The 24,376-nt window shown below is 40.7% G+C and overlaps 1 protein-coding gene across 7 annotated transcripts in view; it reads right to left on the bottom strand.

Annotated features, from left to right (window-relative positions):
- Nucleotides 1-24,376, bottom strand: part of LOC128738316 (poly(rC)-binding protein 3) — a 286,215-nt gene that overhangs the window by 239,407 nt on the left and 22,432 nt on the right. For all 7 annotated transcript variants that reach the window (XM_053833361.1, XM_053833358.1, XM_053833360.1 and 4 more), the window contains exon 2: nucleotides 23,851-24,345. In XM_053833361.1, coding sequence (XP_053689336.1) covers nucleotides 23,851-23,940 — 90 coding nt within the window. In that variant the 5' untranslated portion in view covers nucleotides 23,941-24,345. The remainder of the gene's footprint in view (nucleotides 1-23,850; nucleotides 24,346-24,376) is intronic.

The following is a 24,376-nucleotide window of genomic DNA, read 5'->3' on the forward strand; positions in this document are numbered from 1 at the left end:
TCTTATGCTCATGTGAGTAGCGTAAGCGTTGAATGCTGTGCATCTGATCTCGCTAGCGTAAGGGTACGCATCATTGGCTTATCGCTCGATTTGCAACAATGGCATACGGTCCATACTGCCAATGACGAAAACGTGATCCAATCATTTATCTGCACTTTAATCCTATTCTGGATTGTTCGAACGTGTTCTATTTGCTCCTTTATTCCTGAGCTGCAGCTGTTACTGTCAAGGCACAAAAAATGGTTCACAGTAGCTAGTCCAAGTGTAAATGTGTCGTCTGTTTGCAGCCGTCATGTAGCCAGCGAAAAACAGAATCGAAGTTTTTTTTGAAACGATGATTCTACAATTGAAGAAGGGACGGTAAGGGAAAGTAATGAAGAAGGATTTTTTTCCCGGGAATGAAAGGGAAGGGTGGAAAGGAAGGGGAGGGGGGTAATAGGTAGCTATGCTTAACAAGTTGTCGTTGTGACTCCTATCTTTTGTCCAATGCTGGAAGGTGCATGGGTCGAACCAAGCTGTAATCAGAGATTATAACCGGATTTGAACCCACAACACCTGCCAGGGCGTGTCGCTCACTGGGTTGTGGGTTGTGGGTTCAAATCCGGTTATAATCTCTGATTACAGCTTGGTTCGACCCATGCACCTTCCAGCCTTCCCCCGAGCATGCTTTTGGCCACTAGACGCTTACTAACAAATACATAATTCCTACTTTCAGATTCCCGAATATTCCTGTTTCATAGTAAAGGGGATTTCTTTACCGAGTTGTAGGAATCCCAAAGATTCGCCTGTTGGATTCTCATACAAGAGTCCTAGTTCAATTATCACGGCATTCTGTACAAATCCTATGCAGAATTCCACCACACGATTCCAATGCAAGCAATTCCAGAGATTCTGAGCGAACCTTTTTATTTCATCCGGGGATTCTGCTTTCAATATCCTGTTTAGTTGCTTACTGGCCTAAAAATATCTAAATTCTTCTCGTCGACGAATCCTTCTGACAGTGCTTTGGCTGTCAGCCCCGATTTTGCCCTAATTGTTCTTAACGCCTTCAAATGCAGCTTCCGATCCCTAGTTCCACCACGATGCTAGCTATTATCCTACCGATTGATAGTATGCCGTTCACGGAAATGTTTCAGAACGCCGCACCGTAAGCCAATTTCAACGACTTTACGATTATTGAACTGGACCACGTCGGATTTTCAAAGTGGGTGTTCAAAATTAATTTTCGGTTCGTGGGTTCCAACAAGTATAACTTCTTTGAAACCAAATTTAACGTATCGAACTTTTCAGTACTGAAAGAAGAAACATTTCAAAACAAACTTCTGTTAAAACATTTCACCACTAGGAGCGGTGCCGAGAAAAAACAGTGCGTCCAGATTTTAACTGAATCGAGCTCTAGTTTTCCAAGCGACGATATCTAATTTAGATTACCACTGTTGGAGTTTAAGGTGAGGTCAAAGCGGAAAATTCAAAACTGAACTGAAAAGCTTAGATCATAGAGGAGGACTGAACTGAAAAACAGCTCGGAAGTCGAACAGCGAAGAAATGACGTTATTGACGTTGCTCTCTTTATAGCATTTTGATAATCTTTAAACATCTAGGCTGGGCAAGTGTCGTAAGTTTGTTCTTCATCGTTTTCGTGAAGTAGAGTAGCCAGTGATTAGAAATCTCATATTTAACTTATGCAATACGCAAGAATTGATACAATATACCGCTCATTCTATGCTGTTTCAATCGCGGTTGAAATGAACTCAACATTGCCAACCTCAAACTAACGATTCGAGCGAATAACTTGCGTTCACGTTCGTGTTGTTCTCTATATTTATTCCTTCATTGTCGATAATAAAAAGCAAAGCCATGGATTTATACCGTCTTTAGACATTACCCTTCTTTATCGACAGACTTCGCAGCCGGCTTTTAGAGTACAGGAAAATTACGGGGCCAGTGCAACAATCCTACTGACTCTAACTAGCAAGCACCGCCTAGCCGAGATTCGAACATAAGACGACTGGCTTGTTAGACCAGCGTCGTACCTCGAAGCTAACTGGGCGGCCATTGTCGATAATAGTGAATGAAATCAAATGTGAATTATTCATTCATTTTGAACTTACAATAACGGCAAATAAAACTACAATAAACGTGAACATTGCTCCGAAGTTTGAATTAATTTCCTTCAACCAGGTTTTTGTCGATTTTAAGAAGGAGACAATTTAAAAAAAACTACTTTGAGACCTAAAATATCAGTCAAAAGCAAGAAAACTGACTGACAGGTTGCTCTGCTCAAAAGAAACACTGTCAGCAGCTCAGTAGTCATGTCCATGGGCTGACAGATAACAGAATACTACCAGGGGTAAAAACTGTATGCACTGAATGCGTCTTATATTCGCCTTAATGCAGGGCTGTCAACTTTTTCAAGCAGTGGCAGTAGCAATCGCACGCTTGGTGTATGTAATGGTCGTCCGTTCCTGTGAAGCAAGACAATTACACGAAAAATGTAACTATTTCGAAACTGAACCTTGAAAGTTTTCGTTGATTTTCGTTGATTTGTTCCGTGAAAATCGCACAATTGCTGGATGTTTTATGAATCTAACGTTTCTGTGCACCATCAGAATCTATTCCTAACTGAAAGCTATTAGCGTAAAACTATGGATTTATCTTCAGCAAAGTCTGGTGTTTTCCGCTCAATCCCTTTCATGTCTTATCACACTTTGTTTGGATACTATAAGCACCTTTGTTTCATCTTCTTATATATAAAAATAGATTTCTGTCGGAATGTTCCTTATAGAATCAAAAACTACTTAACCAATCGGCGTAAAAATTTGCATGTAGAGGTTATTGGGGCCAGTAAAGGTTTTAGTGATGCTTAGAGACCCCTCCCCCCACTAAGAGGGGGGGCTCCCATACAAATGAAACACAAATTTCTGCATAAATCGAGAACTAATCAAGCAAATGGAACAAAATATGGCATGTGGGTGTTTTTGGTGACAAGAATTTATTCTATGGTAAATTGAGACCGCTTCCTTCTTTAGAAGGGGAATCATAACTCCTCTCTTCTTTAAAAGGGGGGGGGCTTTCATACAAATTTCCTCATAACTCGAGAACTAATCAAGCAAATGGAACCAAATTTGGCATGTGAAGGTTTTCGAGGGCAAGAAAATTTTCTATGGTGAATTAGGACCCCTCCCCACTTTAAGAGGGGGGCTCCTGTACAAATGAAATACAAATTTCCTCATAACTCGAGAACTAATCAAGCAAATGGAACCAAATTTGGCATGTGAAATTTTTCGAGGGCATGAATATTTTCTATGGTGAATTAGGACCCCTCCCCACTTTAAGAGGGGGGCTCCTATACAAACGAAATACAAATTTCCTCATAACTCGATAACTAATCAAGCAAATGGAACCAAATTTAGCATGTGGGAGTTTTAGATGGAAGAATTTTTTTCTATGGTGAATTACGACCCCATCCCCTTTTAAGAGTGGGGGCTCCCATACAAATGAAATACAAATTTCCTTATAATTTGAGTACTAATCAAGCAAATGGATTCAAATCTCACCCCTGTGGTAGGGGGATATGGACTCTCATACAAATAAAACAGAAATTTTTGCGAAACTCAAAAACTAATCGAACTCGAGAAATTCGAGACCCTTTCATAACACATTAGTCATTAACAAGACCACAAAAACTATCTATAGTAACACTAGATCATACAGGACGAGACAGCCGCGAGTGTTGCCGGCGACCCATAGTTACGAAACTGCCAAAATGAATCATCTAAGGTTAAACTCCTCAGCAACTTGCAAAACTCGAGATTGTGACAAAGATCATCCGAGATTCATGATTTATGTACAACACAGATTAATTTGTGGCAATACGAAGTTTGTCGGGTCAGCTAGTTACTATATAACTTCCAATTTGGATAAAAATGGAAAATACGTCAGAATGGCGTATTTTGCCTGAACTGGGCATTTTAAATCTACATTGCCTTTTGATAAATAAAACGCTTTGAATCGATTAAGAGGCAAGAATTTTAACAAAATTATATCCATTTCATACCGATAGTTCCAACTAGATAGCAATTTTCCAAAACATTAGGTATATTTATTGGAGTTTAACAGATTTTGTTAAAGCAAATTGTATACATAAATCAGTAATGACTATTTTTTCAGGCCACATTGTAACTAACATAAGAAAGTCTCCGGTATTTCGACTGGACGGAATTTTTTAATTGCAGACAATATACCAAAGTAAGAGTTTAGTTTTTATTACCCTTTTATACCGCGGTCTTAGGAACTAAAATTGGTCATAAAACCACAACGAATGAAATTCCAATTGTAAGTGCGATGGTACGATAGGCATGCATGTTAGCTTGTCAAGTTTTGCAGTTTGTTGTCGTACGATTAGATACCGTATGAACAGTTCGATAAACACGTCGAGTAACGTCAACGCAAATATGCCTTCGAAATATGGAATGTTTGAAGTAAAATCTAACAGAGTTTGGTGCAACCCCCAAATTGATCAGCCTTCCGGTGCTGAACCAGCAGCAATTGCTTCCAGTCTGATTGAGTGAGACACAGTGCGGTAATAATTTTTACGCAACATAAACACAAAAGAAAATCCGAGTCAGATCCAAAATGTTTGCCCGGTTTCAAGTGGGGAATAAACTTGCATCGAAGCTAAAGCCAGCCAGCAGGCAAATACACTCTCACAACCGGCTGTGGGCAGGCACAGACTGCCGTTTCCATTTTTCAACCCATTTTTCATAGTTCTTGGTTTCGGCAAAAAGTGGAGAGAAAAAAACCTCTGTGCATCCATGGTGTACTTGCCACTAGTATGTACCACCATGCAAATCTGAATGCGATCAACAGCAACGAAAGCCTGAAACCGTAGCCTCATTGAAAGTTCGGAAGGGTTGAGAAACGGATAAAATTACGGGCATTTTTTTCGGGCCAGTCAGTTCCTATCGAAACTCACCCCGTGTGTGGCATATGTTCGGAAGTGTGCTGAGCACACGGTCCGAGCGCAAACTACGGAAAATAAAAATCTTCTAACTCTTTGCCGGTGTTGGTTGGGTTCGGTTCCAAATCCCGTTTCCGGCAGGGAGCATTGAGTGCACAGCTGGGTATCGTTGGGCACGCTAGACAGAAAGCGAGTAAGCGAAGTTTGAAAATGGCAAAAACATGTTTCCATCCATTTCAATAAATTTGTACCTAGATTTTTCTGTTAATGGGATATCCCTTAATTGATAATATTATCTGGCAGAGGGAGTGTTTGAAACAAGGACTTTTCTGTACGTGTGGGTGGGAAGGAGTGTCCGATTGCAGTACTGCTTTCGGAGATAGAACCGGGTCGTTTGTACCGATGTTACACAGGAGATGCTTTGTCGGAAGTGAAAAAACTACGTGTGGGGAAAGCATCCTCACGGAAAGGGTAAGCGGAAAATGTGACAGCGTTTGTTACTGCTAATTACGTCAACGCACGCTGCTGCGAAGCGGGATAGTGAAGTTAACAGTTATTGTCATCATTAGGACTAATCCGGTAACAGGGTTGTTTCGTTTCACAGGTTTTCAGTTAAACCAGGAAAAATTCTCGTTTAATGCTGCTCTCCATTGGAACTTGAGGGTGTGTCCATGGCAGCAGCTCGTCGGATTTGGATAAGCCTATTTGATGACACAAATCTCATCTAATGGCAGCTAAGTTCAAGCCCAAACTGAGAAAAGGGGTAGTGTTTCAAGAAAGGGTTTCTCGTTTTTCACAAGCATGCAAGCATGCTAACACAGCATACAAATGAGATTGCTCCATTACACGTCCTATTATTAGGACATCAACCAGTTTCGGGAAGCCAAATGGTGGAATAAACTGTTGAGAAAGCTTATCACTCTGAAGTTGACACGATTTTAGTAATCGTGCAGTGTTTGGCCAGGATCAAACTTATAACAAACTACTTTATTTACACGTAACTGATCTACTAAAGAAAATAAGAAAAAAGACCACAGCAAATACCATGTTTTACAAAGAAATAACATAATAATTTCTACCAACAAATTGACAAATAAGCCATTCCTCGGCAACGAAAATGCAAATGGCGAGCATTAGTCAGCTGCCCCCCTTAAATTTGTTCAAACAACCGATGATTGAGTTTATCATAATGGACCACTGTTATCGTTTTCGTTTATTTACAACAAATAAAATTCATTCTTTCCATTAAGCATAACTCTAAACAAACGACTTCCGTCGGGGTCCTTTTTCCGCCGCCCTTACCACCACCCACTGCGCTGACTACTGCTAGCTAGAAGCATCCTCTCTGTCAGTCAGTCGTCCAATGTTGCTCCCTTCACGTGAACGGATGGATATTTGGGTTATTGAATATTTAAATTAAGTGAATTTTGCATAATTCATACTCGACGGTAAAAGCTCACTCGCGTTACTGTGAATTATGGCGTTCAAAGTGGCGGGGTCTTTACTTCCGAACTACGACGACGAACGTCTTCAGTTCACTTCAGTCAGGTGGGGTTTAGGGGCATATGCGTTGTTACTACGGTCTTGAAAGTAAATGAACCAGCAGTTTTGATGGATGAATACGAGTTACGAAACTAACAGACGAGAGCAGCACTTTATCGAACGAGCCGAGGAAGCGAAAGAGATTGTGAGAAGTAGCGAATCGTCGTCGTCGCCGTACTTCTGTCGAGCGGAACCATGTGTTCTCTTTTCCCCGCGGCAAAATTGTTTCTTGTGCATGTTTTGTTTGAACTTCTTAGCTGGTAGCTTGCTGGCTGGCTTTGGCTTTTGTTTCCCTAAAACGAACAGCAGGTCGAAGAAGGCAACATCGGTTCTTGCGAGATTGTGTGTGTGTTTGTGTGCGGCTGTGTGATGGTGTGTGTGTGTGTGCGCGCGCGTTTGTGTATTCGAATTTCTTTCGAAACAGGGAATCTGCAACCGGGAGCCATTTACAGTTTCAACATTGTAATGCATCTTTTATGTCCGGACCATTGTCAAATTTGTACTGCGAAGCCTTAGGGCGATTTGCTTTCTTGTGAAGCTGCTGCAAAAGCTTGGTCGAGATCCGGTGGACGTTATTTTACACAGAAACGGCGACTTGTTTGCAAAATGACTTGCTTTTGTAGAGGAGCAGAATACGGAATGAATTTTGAATTGTTGTGTAAAAAGACTTTATTGAAATATAATATCTCTCTATTTGACATTTGTTAACAATAAAAATCTTTGATAGGCTCACAGTTTGATTTTTACCTATCTACATATCACATGAAATTAGAATAGCTTTCGCTGTATTGACGTAGAACTACGTCTCACCGCATACAAAATTTTGATTCAGGCCAGAGCGTGCTGCAACGTCACAAAAAAATGAAAAATTTTGGACGCTGATAGCTATGCCAATTATAAATGGATTTTGATGGTTTGAACCAATAAATTCATAATAGACATACCAATTATGTTGTTGTTATTACCATTTTACATTTTCAATCACTAAAAAGTAAAAATTAACGAAAAGTTTCAAGGCCAAATTTCATCATACCTTTTTTTCGTAATGACCTTCCTTCACAGGGGACGACAGTTAAACACTGCATCTGTTTAGTGTGATTTTCTTTTACAAAAAAAGTAACAAAAAACCCTTCCTAAATCAATTTGAGTCTGTGCTTGAGAGGTACGCCAGAGTGCGAAACCACCTTTTTTGCTTCAACCCATTTCCATCGTTTGAACATTTAACGTAGTCCAATTTGATGTCTTGAAAGTAAACAACTTTGTAAAAGAATAAAACCATCTTCAACCGATTTTATCTATAAACATTGAATCTAGTCCAATTTGATGTCCTAAAAGTGAAACGTCATAGAAAAATGAGCGGTCGTCCTTTCCTTTTGTCAGATTGTGTCCATCTACTGCAAGAATTTATTCAGAGCTGTTGTCTTGCACGGAAAAAGGGCTGAAATAAGATATTTGTGCATGTGACGTGACGTAGCAATTTTCATAGCGAGAAAAAACAGCGAATAAGACATCCGGAATAATAGTTTTTGAGTGTTTCATTTGCTGCTTTGCGTCAGTTAGTTGCTTGCAATTATAGATAGTTCCAATTGTATTTTTGTCAAGTGTGCAAATAGCTGTAAAGCAGAGTATCGAAAGGAACTCGTAAGATGCAGAAGACGTTAGCTAATTGGCGTTTTAACTGGTTGTCCACATGTTAGTTGTAAGACAACTATACTTTAAATTAATCTATCTATCGCAATGGATGGTGCTATCAACGATTTTATGATAAATGGATGAATGCGAGTCAGTGTGGTAAATGGTAATCAAGAAGTTATTAATTTTTCGGTTTAACCGTAGTTCAATTACATACCAGTTTCAAGCAAATTACTTAAGGTAAAATTAGTCATCATCGATTCTGCAAATTTCAAAGGCAGTTTTTTTGTTTGAAACAAAAATTCTATTCATGAAAATATATTCGCTGTGTTCAGATTAGCAAGAAGAATAAAGTGAATACATTTCCATAAACAGAGCCCCGCTTTTGGGCCCGAAATCTGCTTTCGAAATTGGGCTCTCCGACGAAAAGTTAATGACTACTAATTTCCCGTTAACGTTGACTAGTGCTACAAGTCATGCAAAAATTGTCAAAATGCGAAATCATCGCCGATCATTAGAAGATGTTTAATTGTGGCCTTATGATTTAACTCTTAGTCAAACCACAATCTCTAAAAAAACTTATAAAAATGATATACAGAGTACTTACATTTAGGATTTTCAAACTTAACTCCATTTAGTAAATGTTTTAGGCCATTTAGTACAATACAGTAAATCAAAAATGTACGTAACAAATTGCTCAACATTTTCTATCAAGCATTGTCGAATTGTATCCGCCTTTGTAGTCTTACGTGAACCACTCGTTCGTTTCCTCTAGACACAGACTTCCATAATTTTTGTACCGCAATTGATTGTCATTAATGTGGAGGCGTTTTTATTGCAACAACACGATGCAACATGCCACTTCGCGGATGCCGCAATCAATTCAATTGAAGAAACTTTCGGCGATCGAATAATTTTGTGTAATGATTATGCAAACTAAAAATGTTGCACCTATTTATGTGGGTCTATATAAAATTTCTGGTCTACGCCGATAAGCCGCAGACGATTGACGCCTTGAAAGATAACAGATATACTACCTCGTTTGCTGCTACAAGTGATAGAAAACCGAGCTTCCTTCAAGTCAGCCGTCTAGTTGGAGCTCTAAAATATTGGGTTCGATTCCTAATCAAGTCCCGATGATTTTCGGGTTGGAAACGTTTTGGACGAGTCTTGAACACTTTCTGAAATTTTGATATTCGCTTAAAAATTTGATATGTCTATATTAGAAGCCAGCTGTTATTTGCTTTTACACCTCTCTACATTGATATAGGGTATGTTGCTGCTTCGCCGTAATTGCCTATTCCCGTCCTATCCAACACAAATCATTGAAAATATCAGAATTTTTATGACGCACAATGCAAAACTAGTTATTCCCTCATATTTTAGTTTGTTGTCTATCATACGCGATCAATCAAAGTGAGCTCCCAAGTAACAATTACGGTTTTATAACACTCCTATGATGGCATTTAAGACCAAAATTGGTCATGAAAACCATCATAAGAGTATAATAAAACTCACCTTGTTGCTTGGGCTGAGATCTATGCAAATGCTTTTTATCATTAAAGAAGTCCTACCAGCCAAATTTCTTACGTTTTATCGGGCGACGAAGAAGAAAATGTCGGCACATCGTTTTAATCTCCGTCGTTCATAAATGAAAATAACTCACGCAAGGCATTGTCGTTATTCTACAGCCAGGAAAACTTGCCAGACCTGCAGAAATTTTGCAGAATAACATTTTTCATGCCGTCCTACACAAATACATGCGCGTTAGCTTCGTAAACATTGTTATGATTTTTAGTTCGGATGATGAAAATTTTTGATGGACGGATTTTAAAACGGTACGACGAATTTAAGAAATAAAATCAGCTGCCTAATTTCAATAATATGCTTTAATAACCGCTTTTCAGTGCTTTCAAAGTTCACGGATCGGAAGGTAAATATGTTTTAGTCAAATCAGTACAAGAACTTTTGGAGTATTCATTAAATCCATCCAAATGATGAAAATTAGAATGGCTTTACTTACTACGACGGGAATTAGAAATAAACCGTAACATAAATATCTTAAACGCTAAATCGTCCCGCTTAAACCATTGTAAGGGTGGGAGGTGGGACCATCCCTATCATCCACACTTTGCTAAAGAAAATTAGCATTTTTAATACCTGTGTTTTTATCACATACGAAGAAAGTTTTATAGTTTCGTTCCAAGATTGAAAATCTTTTTTTCGTTTATTGTGGCATTTTTGGTTCGATGACACCTTTTTACGTCATTGATAGTCTTTTTGGCGGCTTTTTGTCGCCATTTTACCGTTTTTTATATCGTCTATACATAATTGCCCTTTCTGCATCTATTCATAATCTTTTCGTCGTTTTTATTTTCTTTTTTGGCATTTTTTGTCGTTTCTTTGGCATTTTCTCGGCATCTTTTCGTCGTACTTTTGACTTTTTATCACCATTTTTATTATCGTTTTTGTTTTGGCCTCATTGGCTTCATCATTTCATTGTCCTTTTGTCATCTGCTTATCGTTTTTCCGCCGTTTTTGACGTGTGTTTTTACCATTTGTTGGAGTTTTTTCGGCGGTTTTTCATCATTTTCATCGTCTTTTTTTTTGTTGCTGTTTTCGCCTCGTTTCGTTGTCATTTTGTCGTTTCTTGTTTGTTCTAATTTGTCATCTTTTCATTGCTTTTTGTTGTCGTTCCGCCGTTTTTGGGATGGCTTTTCGTCACTTTTTTGTAATCTTTTCGTCTTCCTGTATGTTGTTAAAACAACAAAAATGCTGCCTTTTTCTTATCTTTTTGTCGTTCTTTCGTCGTGTTTCCGACGTATATTCATCGTGACATTTTTGCTTTGATGATGCCTTTTTTAGCATTTCATAGCGTCCCTTTGCCGTCATTTGTAAACTTTTTTGGCGTTTCTTAGCGTCATTTTACCATTATTTGTAGTCCTTTTTGACATTTTTGTCACCATTTTACCATCTCTCATATCGTCTTTTCATCATCGCCTTTTCTGCGTCTATCTATAACCTTGCCGTCGTTTTTTATTGTCCTTTTCGGAATTTGTGTTGCTTCTCTGGCGTTTTTCGGCATCTTTCCGTTGTATTCTTATCAGCTTTCGTCTTTTTTCATCATCGTCTGTTTCCCATCTTTCTATCGTATTTTCATCGTTTTTTCAGCGCCTGTACATCTGTACTTTTTTAACTTCTGTTTTTGGCGTTTTGGCAGTCGGCAATTTGACAGTCGATGTACCGCAAGGAAGCAATCTAGGCCCGCTCTTCTTTTTAGTCTACACGAGAACCCCGCTTAATTGGTGACGATATCTCACTTTCGTATCCTAATTCAGATGCTAACGACATTAAAGGTCAGATGTTGGAATATATGACATTGCTACAATACTTTTCTGAAAATCTCCTGTCTCTCAACCTTTACAAAACAAGACTTATGATATTCCGATCATCTATATTTGGTGCTAGCCTCAATCCAATAGTAAAGCAAATGAGTGCTGCTCGAAGGCAATCGAAGCAGGTTGTACTGAAGCGAACGAGAAAATGCGGCGGGATTAACGATTTGAGCACTTTGAGCTTGGTTTTAACCAGTACATCAGACATGCACGAACATGATGATCGGGGACACAGCTTCATTAGTTATTCGACTTCTACTTGCAACTAATAATGCCTTGCTTTTATCGGGATTAATGAGCAATCCATTCCGTAGCGACCATTGCATTTCGATTCATTCACCCTGCTGACTATGTCGCACATACACAGAGAGAGCGAGATGTCCAATATAGAGTTGTATATCATCAGCATTTGAATAGAGCAATACCTGAGAACCGACGGAAGATCATTCATGTGGCAACAGAACAACAAAGGGCCTAGAACTGAGCTTTGGGGAACACCAGGCGTTATTTCTGCCATTCTCGAGCTTTCGAAAAATCCAGCAGGAGCAGAATGCTTACATCTTTTTTATGTTCTTCAATCGGGTCTTCAGTAGATCTCAACTATCTTTTGAGCTGGTTGTTTCAGCTGGTATAGACGAGGTCGATTCCGAGTGTCTTCATTTTTCGATGAAAAATGCTATGTTTTCGTCGTATTCAATTGCCACTCTCTTTAGTTCTGGTGTTGTTGGTGTTAGTGTTGTTAGTGAGTTTTTGTATGCTTCCCTCCTTTTCTCGGATATAATAGTTTCGATAGTCCTTGCTTGACATCCGTTTAGTTTGCAGTTTCTAGTATGTATTAGAATTCTTTTTGTTTCCCTAGTACATTCAAAGGTAATGTTTCCATCCTATGTATCATATGATGGAAAGCCGCCATCATGTGGTGATGCGAGCGGTTGGATGAGATAGATATAATACGTTTTGTATAGGTGGGTTTTCTACATATTTCAAATTCTAAGGTTTCTGAACTTTCCATTTGCCAATATGTTCAAGAAAGGAAGTTTTCCTTCATTTTTTTTATTTCGCAGGTCAAGTGTATGTTCTTGTGCGTGTCTAGCCTCCCAGTGGACCTAGAAGTACAACAATGTTCACAAAAGCCAATCGTCGCATGTTCGAAACTCGACTGGGAAAGGCGGTAAGAATTATTGGGGTCGTAGCACTAGTCTTGTTCTGCACAATAGCAGCTGGCTGCAAAGTCTGTCGGATTAAGATAGATGGTTAAGTTCCGAAAGCGGAAACACAAGAACTGTTCCAATACTTCCATCCTACCCTGGTAAAGTTAGCATAAGCCGTATTTGACCAATGATAATAAAGCACAGGTTAGGCAGATCACAAGCGTATTGGTACCTCGCCTGTATTATACAGTAAAAGCAATCCGAAGCGCTCGGGAACTACGTCACAACGTTCGTTTTGTTGCTATAGACTGCATTGAAATTTTTCAACCACATGGTATACTGCCGCTACTCGCATAACAGTCCCATTTATATGGGAAACTCCATAGAAAATGGGACAGTAGCGCGAGTAGCGGCAGTGTAGCACATGGGCACATAGTTTGTTGTATCATTTTTCTTTACTAATATAATCAAACACGACTTTTCTCTTAACCTGTCTCTTTATTAACATTGGTGTTTAGCCCCATTAATTTTTTATGTTAATAGCTGTGTCAAACAAGTAATCTCGAAAAAAAATACTAAGCAATATGTTACGTGATTCCAAGGGCCGGACTGCTACGCTCCGACAATCTTGACGAACGACGACAACCTGAATTGGTAAACTATCCTTTCGAATGACTTATTTTTCTTCCATGGTTCTGAGCAAAAATATCATCAGAAAATTAATTACCTAATAGACTAGCTGAGGAAGCTTTCGCCATTCAGTATCAGTATGCTTCTGGTCACGATTGTTTTCGAAATGATTTCTGCCTATTCACAAAAAGAGGACGAGAGAACTAAAAAAAATAACCAGCAAAAAACACAAAACACAGACGAAGCAGCATGAAAAAAAACTTTTTTCCCGGCTCTCGCACACACAGGTGCAATAGTGAAAGCCAGTCAGATCATCCCGTAATTGAAACGTGTTTGAAAGCCGAACCAGGAGCGGCCTGCTACATTACATGTCAAAGCACACCACGTATGGGAACTAATTCCGTTCGTTCTCAGCTGATGGTATAGTTTAGGCAAAACAACAGACTGTTAGGAGAGAAAAGAATGAAAAAAATAGCAAAATAACTACAGGAACTCACCCGATGTACAACTAGCACGGCCGGCCCAACCTGCTGATGCTGGTGTCCAGGAAGGTACACTTCTTCTGAACGAGCCAGAGCGTTCAACGGAAAAAGCCCCTTTTAGGACGAAATAACTCCTACCATTAGGAAGCAGGGAGAAAACTTTCAGTTTTGTACTCCGAAAAAAAAAAATCCTCCGCTGTTTTTTCCCCTTTGGGAAGTAAGTAGTCCGCCGTTCTGCAAACACTCGAAGTTTATCCACATTTTCATTGCATCCTTCCATCATCGCCACCGAGCCACCAACCGAGCTCACCCCATCCTAGGGAACCCTTTTTCTGTCTTTTTGAACTTATGTAAGTCCTCTTCGTCCGGCATCTATCATGATAGTGGTGATGGTGATGGTGATGATGACGATGACGATGACGATGACGATGCGGGGCTGAGGTTCGTTCCCGGAGCCGGAGTAGTTGCAGATGGAAAAGTATGCTTTCCGCTGCCCCTTGGCAGAGACAACAACGACGACTGATGATGCTTCTGCTTCTTCTGCTGCTGCTGCTGCCGTTACTGCTACTGCTATTGAATATGTATAAACTTTGAAGTTTCGCCTACTTTGACTTGTCATCCGAGTGGGTGCTCTATCAGTTTGCCTCAGCAAAATCGTTTTAAAGGGGCTGCTGTATAAGGAAAAGAGAGATTCTTCGTTTTGAGCGTCGATAGAAAACCGATCGCTTCTCGGAAGTGTTGCTGTACATTTCACGTAATTCGAATAGAGCTTCCGGCAGCGGACGTTTACTGGCAGTAAGTGATGAAAACTGCAGATAACATGGCGATGAAATTGGAAGCAACTCAAAATCGTGCCGAAGTTGAGATGATGATTCACCAAAATAGATGCTGATTTTAACCGTTACTTAACTTTCTTTAATCAAAAGTCAGCCAAAAGAGTTTTCCAAGTGTATTACTTTCACGAACAGCAGAAGTTACCTCCAGAAGGTGCGTAAACTCGTCCGTAAAGATAACCCTCCCTTCACTTCTAATCTAGAGAAACTTTCTTCTAAAGGGTGGCGAAAGGAGTAATACTCTTTCAATAAATCTTTCCAAGATCCATTCTTTCGGAAAATACTCCTGTGAAAGTTTTTTTTCCCTAGTTTTGAGAATCTTCGACAAACGAGAATTAGCGTACCGTTACGCCTGTAGTTCGACATCTTGAGAAGTGATCGGGATTGAGAAGTTTGTTGACGAGTTTCAATGAGTGTAAAAGTTACGTCAATTATTAGCGTACAACATTAACGTAAGCACATCACACACGTTTTTCAGCTAAAGAAAAAAATCCTTCAAAAAGATTACGCATAATGAATGCTATCAAATCTCAACGTCCGCTGATGGAATCAAATGGTTATGCTTTTAATTAGACTAATAAGTACCATGCAGGCTGAAGCTAAAGTTCTTATTTGCAAAGTAATTAAAATGCACACATACAAACACACATGGCGGATGTTTCATCGTGCCAGAGACGCAACCGACCGACACCTAGTGGAAATTGTGATATCCCGGGGCATTGCATTTTATCCTACCCTAGCTGCGTTAACATACTTATATGTGTGCCAATATGGAGAATCGTTGGTTGGCTGGCTGGCTAGCTGGCTTGTTCGTCACTTGTCGGGTAGGTGCCCTCCGAACAGTCCGTCCCGTCTTGACTGTTGTCGACGACAGATGTGACAGTATAATTGCTCGCTGTTTGGGGCTGATTAAAAAGTTTTGCCATGGTGTTTCCGCACTGGAACGGGTGGTTCTTTCCTACCGAAATCTCCGGAAAGTTGTTTTCCTCCGGAATCTTCTCATTAGAAGAATTGTTCGGGAAACTTGCAAATGATATGATAGTGTTCCAGCAAGTGTAGCCAACAAGGGGGAAATAACGTTAGTTGGATGCTGAATTTTGATTTCTGCTTGCGTGTTTTATATCACATTTGTGTTTGGTTTTGTTTCGTTCATATAATTTCTGTCTTAGAAGAAATCGTTGTGCAACTAGCAGCAATTAGAAAAATTAATGTGAAAAACACTTTTAGAAAACAATTTGTTGTTTACAAGTGTTGGGACGAAAATAGTACTTAAGTATAAGTACTTTTTTACAAGGTTTGTTTTTCCAATTACATATTAAGAACGGGTCAACTTAGGGCCCATTTATTTATTTCTCAACACATTTGGGAGAGGCCCGACATTCGAGACGAAGTTTGTAAATGGTCCCTAAGTTGCATCGTTTTTGAGTTAGCGAAAAAAACAAAACGTGTAAAAAGACTAGTGTATTTTTAACAAGTAATCTGTTCTATAACACTGCGATAAAGCAGTTATAAAATCTTGAAAACTAAGAAAACTACCATAAATCTTGACAGGTTTGACGTAGTCCTAACTTTGTCTGAGCCCTCACCGCATTTCGAAGAGACACTCGAGAGCGTCTCCGAGAGGCGCATGAAACACATGATTCGATCTCATGCAGCTCTGATCAGTCGCGTCAGTTTGTCCGGAAAGCCGTGTTCGTGCATTTTCTGCCATAGCTGATTTCGATCGACTGCATCGAACGCTGCTTTGAAGTCAATAAAAATGTGATGCGTGAGAACGTCGTACTCACGACATTTCTGCAATATCTAAGGATGGGTGAACGGCTCACGAACGGTTCAAATGAACGGCTCTTCAAAAAGAATCACGGTTCTTCAAACTTACTCGAAGATTACACGAAGTTTGGTTCGTGAGTCGAAATTTACCGGACTGTCATTTTGACGGACAAGTGAGGCGTGATCCATGAGCCGCTCATTTGAATCATTTCCCAGCAGCAAATAAACGGTTCAGAACCGCTCATACAAAAGAACCGTTTTGCCAGATTTGTCGGAAAGCAAAGATTTGGTTCGTAGTGGCGCGAGCTTCCACGAAGCCCACCTGAACATTTCCAGCGGAGGCTTGTGCTTTCGTTGACAGCAGACGTAACAGGATCTGGGAATTTTGTATCTTGTAGGCGGCGTTTACCAGCGTCATGCCGCGTTAGTTGCCGCAATCGAGCCGGTCACTCTTTTTGTAGATGATACTTACAACTCCTTCCATCCATCCATTCCTTCTGTAGCTTCTCTTCCTTCCCCCAAAGCTTGGAAATAACCCAGTGATAGATCCGTTGTTTGCGTTTCTCGGCTATGCTTATAAAACTCTGCTTGTATAGCGGTATCTACCGATGGCTTTGTTGATCTTCAGTTTAATTGCTACGAGATTAGGTGCTGGGGCATTACTATCTTCCATAGACATTCCCAGCTTAGCTTCTGTTCTGTTCCAATGAGTACTCGAAAAAATTGAAAGCCCTGCATGAAGGCGAATAAAAAACACATTCTACGCATACAGTTTTACCCCTGCTATTCCTTTATCTATCAGCCCATGGACATGACTACTGAACTGCGGACAGTGTTTGTCTGTCCAAGTGTTCTACCTTTCTAAACAATTCATACATGAATTGCAGTGCTGCTCGACTTACTTGCCAGTCAATTTTCTTGCTCTTGATTGATATTTTAGATCTCGAAATTTAGTTTTTTTAAATGCCTGCTTTTTAAATCAATCAAAACCTGGCTGAAGAAAATTAAAACTTCGGAGCAATGTGTACGTTTATTGTAATTTCGTTTACCGTTGTCGACAGTTCAAAATGAATGAATGATTCACATTAGTCTTAAAGACGTCAAGGCTTTGCGTTGTCCATCACGGTTACAGCTTGGCAATAAGGAAGCCGACAGAATTGATTAGTACACCTTTGGATCAAATGAAACAGGATTAAAGAGCATCAAAATTACGAGCTTGCTTTTTGACTACTGTCAGCAAGATTTCCAATAGTTTTTTTCGGAATCCCGGCTAACATGAATATAGTGCCGGGCAAAAATCTGCCGATAAATTTAACCGATGGGGAACACTTTTTCAAAACAAACAGTTTTATTCATACGGCCTATTGAACTTGTTTACAATGATAAAAATCACTGTGCATTTGTGTATATGAAGCTTAGTGGCACAAAAAACGGTGTATGCTAAGCAAAAAGATTATCCGTTCTGCTTGAAATTCGGTGATAATTTGAGGTCATGGTCAGTGCCGACAAACCTACATTTCATGAGGAGCCTTCACTTAATGGTGAAAGCCGGCACGACAAGATCTACGTGAATTACCAAAATGTAGGCGGAATTAACACCAGCGTCTCCGACTGCTTGCTAGCGGGTGTTTATAGTGCATACGAAATAATGGTTTTTCCCGAAGCCTGGCTTGACAAACGAACATTTTCCACAGAAATTTTCGGGTCGAAATACTAAGTCATTCGATGCAACCACAGTGTAAGAGCCGTAAATCAACGGGCGGCGGAGTTTTAATAGCAATTTATCGGCAACTCAAGGCTTCGGTCTTGGAATACAACGATTGGTTACCCGTCGAGCAAGTTCGGGTGACTAAAAAACTATGCGATCGCTCTTTAAACCTGTGCGCCGTCTATTTACCACCGGATAAGGTGAGGGACGCTGTTCTTCTTGTAGCTCATATCCCACATAAATGAAAACAATTGTGATAATGGTCAAAACCATAAATACGGCCTATATATTCGAGATTAAAACGAACCAACGCACAAAAAAGCGATTTCAACCAATATATCATAAAAGTTTTTGGCGATACGCTTCATGAATCTCAAGTTCCTGCAAGCCTTGTCGACAACGAACGAAACATCCTGTATCAATGCCAATTTGGAGTCGAGCAGTACCCAAAGATCTTTAACGCAATCTACAGGACGTAAAGGTATACTTTAGTCGATATTCAAACACTATCGGATTTAGCTATCTCGAGAGCGGAATCACTTCGAATACGAGGTTGTCGGGGTTTAGCATTAAACGGATGCTTTTGCACCATCCAGCGAATATCAAGAGTTGCTCTGGGAGTGCGAAAGTGTCCGATGAATCATTGATTTTTGAGAACAGTTTCAAGTCGACGCAAGCCAAGGATTTATTTATTTATTTACTAGCTGACCCGACAAACTTCGTATTGCCACAAATTAACCTGTGTTGTACATAAATCATGAATCTCCGATGATCTTTGTCACAATCTCGAGTTTTGCTAGTTTCTGAGGAGTTCAACCTTAGATGATTTACGTAACTATGAAAGCGTCCCAGGTAACCAATAAGCAGAAATTAACTCCCCTGTCCCCTCATTGTATTGCCAGAAAGCGTATAGTAATAGTCGCCATGATTGTACAACATTTCGCCGAATATCATTTTGCAAAAAATCTTGAGCGGAATGTACCATTTCACGGAAGACTTTTTGTGGAAAGTACCATTTCGCGATCCTCTCCTTACTCGCTGTCGCTCGTTCCAGGAAACCCAGGTAGACGTAGGAAAACAAATAAACCTAGACAGTAGTGATTTCTGCGGGGAGTCGCCTCTCCTAGTGGGCGGCGCTTCCGACGGCGGGTCGCCGGCAACACTCGCGGCCGTCTCGTCCTGAACGATCTAGTGTTACTATAGATAGTTTTTGAGGTCTTGTTATTGACTAATGTTTTATGGAAGAGTCTCGAATTTCGCGAGTTCGATTAGTTTTTAAGCTTCGCAAAAATTTCTGATTTATTTGTATGAGTCCATATCCCCCTACCACAGGGGTGAGAGGTCTCTAACCATCATAAAATAAATAGAAGACTGCAAAATCTCCCACATGTCAAATTTGGTTCCATTTGCTTGATTAGTTCTCAAGTTATAAGGAAATTTGAATTTCATTTGTATGGGAGCCCCCATCTTAAACAGGGGAGGGGTCTTAATTAATCATAGAAAAAATTTCTGCCCCCTAAAAGCCCCACATGCCAAATTTGGTTCCATTTGCTTGATTAGTACTCAAGTTATAAGGAAATTTGTATTTCACTTGTATGGGAGCCCCGCCTCTTAAAAGGGGAAGGGATCGTAATTCACCATAGAAAAAAATTCTGCCATCTAAAACTCCCACGTGCCAAATATGGTTCCATTTGCTTCATTACTTCTCGAATTATAAGAAAATTTGTATTTCATTTGTGTAGAAGTCCCCCCTCTTAAAGTAGAGAGGGGTCCTAACTCACCATAGCAAATGTTGTCTCCTAAAACCTCCACATGCCAAATTTGGTTCTATTTGCTTGATTAGTTCTCGAGTTATGAGGAAATTTGTATATCATTTGTATAGGAGCCCCCCCTCCTAAAGTAGGGAGGAGTTCTAATTCATCATAGAAAAAATTTTTGCCTCCAAAAACACCTACATGCCAAATTTGGTTCCAATTACTTGATTAGTTCTCGAGTTATGAGGAAATTTGTATTTCGTTTGTATAGGAGCCCCCCCTCTTAAAGTGGGGAGGGGTCCTAATTCACCATGGAAAATATTCTTGCCCTCGAAAACCTTCGCATGCCAAATTTGGTTCCATTTGCTTGATTAGTTCGCGAGTTATGAGGAAATTTGTATTTCATTTGTATGGAAGCCCCCCTCTTAAAGGGGAGAGGAGTCGTAATTCCCCTTCTAGAGAGGGGAGGGGTCTCAATTTACCATAGAATAAATTCTTGTCACCAAAAACACCCACATGCCAAATTTTGTTCCCTTTCATTTGTATGGGAGCCCCCCCTCTTAGTGGGGGATTCTATAAGGAACATCCCGACAGACAGAAATCCATTTTTATATATAAGATTCATAGAATCATCATAGATTCATAGGACCTCTGTTACCATTTGTGTTCGCCGAATTGTTAGGACTTTCACTTCAGTGCTGTCCAAGAACCTATGAGCACTATGTAAACATCGGCAAAATAAATAAGGAAAACCAACAGTCCGAGATGGCAACATTGTAGAATTCCGAAAAAATCAGTAAAAGCCGGTGAAAGGAACCCGCCGATAAATACGAGACGATTCTGCAGATAGAACTTAAACCACTAGTAGAGCAGCCTCTCCAATGCCGAGTTTGTCTCGTTTAGCGACGGCAATTTGGGAATTCAATCTACCAAAGGAGAAGAGGGGTTTGTGTAGATGACGTCTGTCTGAGAACGGTCGTCGAAACAATCCATTACATAGACAGCGAGTGTTTGGTAGACTGGTAGATGTTGAGCACTTGAGCATGAATCCGTGTTACTCATTGGTAATGAGCTGCTAGACGAACGAAGAAATTGGTACGATCACAACAGAGATCCCTGTGTAATTGTTTACGTTTTCGTTTCTCTTCTTATGTGATGGAAACTTCGATCAAAGCTAATCGATGAGTTAAAGAGATGTCGGATTGGTGCGACCAAGGCACCACCAAGGTGGGGAACATTGCCTAGTGCAGTAGATACTTCTGTTACGGACAACCTTTTATCAATAAAGATATTGTAAAATTTCCGCAAAAACAGGTAACAAACCATATCCAAATTTTTTGCAGTGTTAACTCCAAGGAACATGGCTGATGAAAGACCGTCGTTTTTCCGTTAAACACTAGCATATTTCCAGAGCGTCTTTGGCTAGAATTTTTACAGATTTTGGGGGATGTAGCGTCCCGTCAAAGTCATCATCCATCGATATTGCTATCGCCAATAGCCAATAGATTCGTGGGAAGTTATCAGGTCGGCTTCATGGTGGGTCGGTCAACAACGGATCAAATCATCCCCCTGCGGCAGATCCTCCAGAAGTGCCGCGAATTCCGAGTCCCTACGCAGCACCTGTTCACTGATTTCAAAGCCGCACATGATAGTGTAAACCGAAAAGAGCTATGGAAAATTCTGGATAAAAACGCCTTTCCGGGAAAGCTTTCTAGACTTATCATAGCTACGATGGATGAGATCCAGTGCTGTGTGAGAATCTCGGGTAGATTGTCGGACCCATTTGAAACTCGCAGGGGACTTCCAGAAGGAGACGGTCTCGTCTATTCAACATTGCGCTTAAAGGGGATATAGTACCAGCGGTGATTGAAATGCGGGACACGATTTTCAATAAATCCAGTCAATTTATCTGCTTTGCTGACGAGGTAGATGCTATCGGCAGAAAATTTCAGGTGCTGGAAGATTAGTACACCAGACTGAAACGCGAAGCAAAGGAGATTAGGTTGAAGATAAATACGTCTAAAAGGAAGTATATGCTGGCAGGCGGGACCGAGCGCGACAGGACCTGTGTGGGTAGTACTGTGGTAATCGACATGCACATGGATGAGTTTGAGGTAGTGGACGAGTTCGTGTACCTAGGCTCTAGGGTAACAGATGACAATAATACCAGCCGTGAGTTTAAAAGGCATACTATCAGAGGAAGTCGGGTCTACTACGGACTCCACAAACACTTGCGATCGAACAATCTAAGTCCCCGTACAAAGTGCACATAGTACAAAACGCTAGACTACGGGCACGAAACGTGGGTACTGCTAGACGAGGGCCTACGAGTACTCGGAGTTTTCGAACGACGGATGCCAAGAACCATCTTTGGCGGTATGCAAGAGAACGTTGTATGCAGGCGAAGAATGAACTACAAGTTCGCGCGACTCTATGGCGAACCCAGTATTCAGGAAGTGGTTCAAGCTGGACGGATACGTTGGACAGGATAGGTTACTGGAATGCCGGTCAACTATCTTGCAGAAATGGTTTTCGCATTGAATCCGCTAGAAACAAGACTAAAAGGTGCAGAGCGAGCGAGATGGTAAGACCAGGTGGAGCAAGATCTAGCGAGCACTGGGTGCACACGGGACTGGAAGTGAGTTGCCATGGACCGAAATAGATGGGGGAATTATGCTACGCAGACCTTGTCATACGACGTAGGGCTAACTAAGTAAGTAAGTAAGTAAGTAAGGGGATGTAGCGTAGCATTCATCCACGGCATTGCCGAAAGGAACGAAACTACGTAGGTTATCCGACTTGGGCGGCCCCACGCGGTTAACTTTGTCCAGGAGATTCTGTAGTAGTTGTTCCGGGTGTCCATAATGGCGACGCAGCTTCTCGTTAACTCGCAGAATCGACTCAGAGAGGAGAAGAAAATCTGATACCAATTAAAGAGCTTCACCTTTGTGGGATTCCTACCATCTTATTAGATTTTCGTTGTTCATGTAGGATGTAGTCATAGATTTCATTGGAAGTTTTGTAGGCCGCGTAGAACAAAGACCATTGCGAAGGTTTGCCCAACAAATTTGAAAGTTTAAACGCCAACCGCTTTCGCGCAGCTAGCTGAGTTTTTTCACCCCTCCGGCTCTTGGCACCTATCCTGCACATGCACATTTTTCTTATTTTTGGGGTTGCTCTTCACCAATTAACTGGATCCTTCGGGCTCTTCATCGTCTTCTTCGTTATCAACATCTTCCTTGTCTTCGTTTTCATCCTTCTCTTCGTTGCCAAACTGCTCGAAGTTTTCTTCACTGTCCCTGTCAGATCAGTGTCGTAGCTCAAGACTGGCTAGGAGACTATGGCTAGGAGACTACCTTACTTGTATCTCTAAACTCGTCAAAAATGATAATTAGCTATCTTTAATAGAAAATTGATTTTCGATCATTAATTAAATGCTCTGAGATGAAACGCATTGAAGCACAAATTAATTTCACGCTGATTCTTCTATAGTACGAGCTTCTATAGCAACCATCGCCGATTCAATTTAAAATATACTAAAAAATCCAATCTAATAAAAGTCACCATTTCTAACGATTTGTCTTCGATTCGCAATTTAATCACAAAGAGCAGTCAATTCAACACAGGAAGCGCACAAGCTTCGGATTAGTAAAAATAGCGCCCACCACACCACCGCCGCACACCGGCCGGCACCGGAACCCAAGAACCGAAGCGTGTAAACGTTTGACGCGAAGCTGAGCAGCACCACCGCACCGTAGTAAAGCATTTTCGTTCGTGTACGAACACCGGCACCGGCCCGGAAATCCACAGGATTAATAGAAATTCCCACTCCAATTATCCTTACTTTCAATTGCCGTTTAAACGGCTGCTGGCACGTCCCGAGCCCCTCCGTAAATAAGATCATTTGAAATATTAACGCTCGACCCCCCATCGGCTTTCGGCCGTCATCTCGTTTTCCCCGGCCCAGTAGTAAGTAGTGGAAATTCAGCTTACCTTGCCCTGCATGATGAGCCGGATGGTAAGCGTCACCGCCGGATCCTCGGACAGGTTGATTTCGGTAAGCTTAGCCTTGGCTTCCTCCATTGTTGTTATTGCTGTTGCCGTTGTTGCTGTTTCTGCTGTTGCTGCTGCTGCTGCTGCTACTACTTTCGGGTCGAGAATCTCTTCACTAGATAGCTTCACACGCGCGAAAAACTTGATTAATTTAAAATTTCGTCGAAACTTTTGCTCGCTGCTGATTCACGGAGCGAGACGTAAATTTTCCTGCTTTTATTTCTTGCTTTCTGACTGTTATAGCACACACTTTTGCACTCTTATCTGCAGCTTTTTTCTCTTCTTCTTTCACTTTTGCACTGTTGTACTCTTTTTCACTAGAGGGTTGTATGTATGTGTGTGTATGTTAATCGGTTGTCTCTCGCCGGAGGATTAAGTAAATTAAAACGCTTTTACGAAACGCCAAGGAAAGAATTTAACCTCTTCAAAAAGGACCTATCGGAAAGAGAAAAAGAAAGGGGAAGGG

The sequence above is a fragment of the Sabethes cyaneus genome, chromosome 2 (assembly GCF_943734655.1).
Source record: "Sabethes cyaneus chromosome 2, idSabCyanKW18_F2, whole genome shotgun sequence".
Taxonomy (NCBI): Eukaryota; Metazoa; Arthropoda; class Insecta; order Diptera; family Culicidae; genus Sabethes; species Sabethes cyaneus.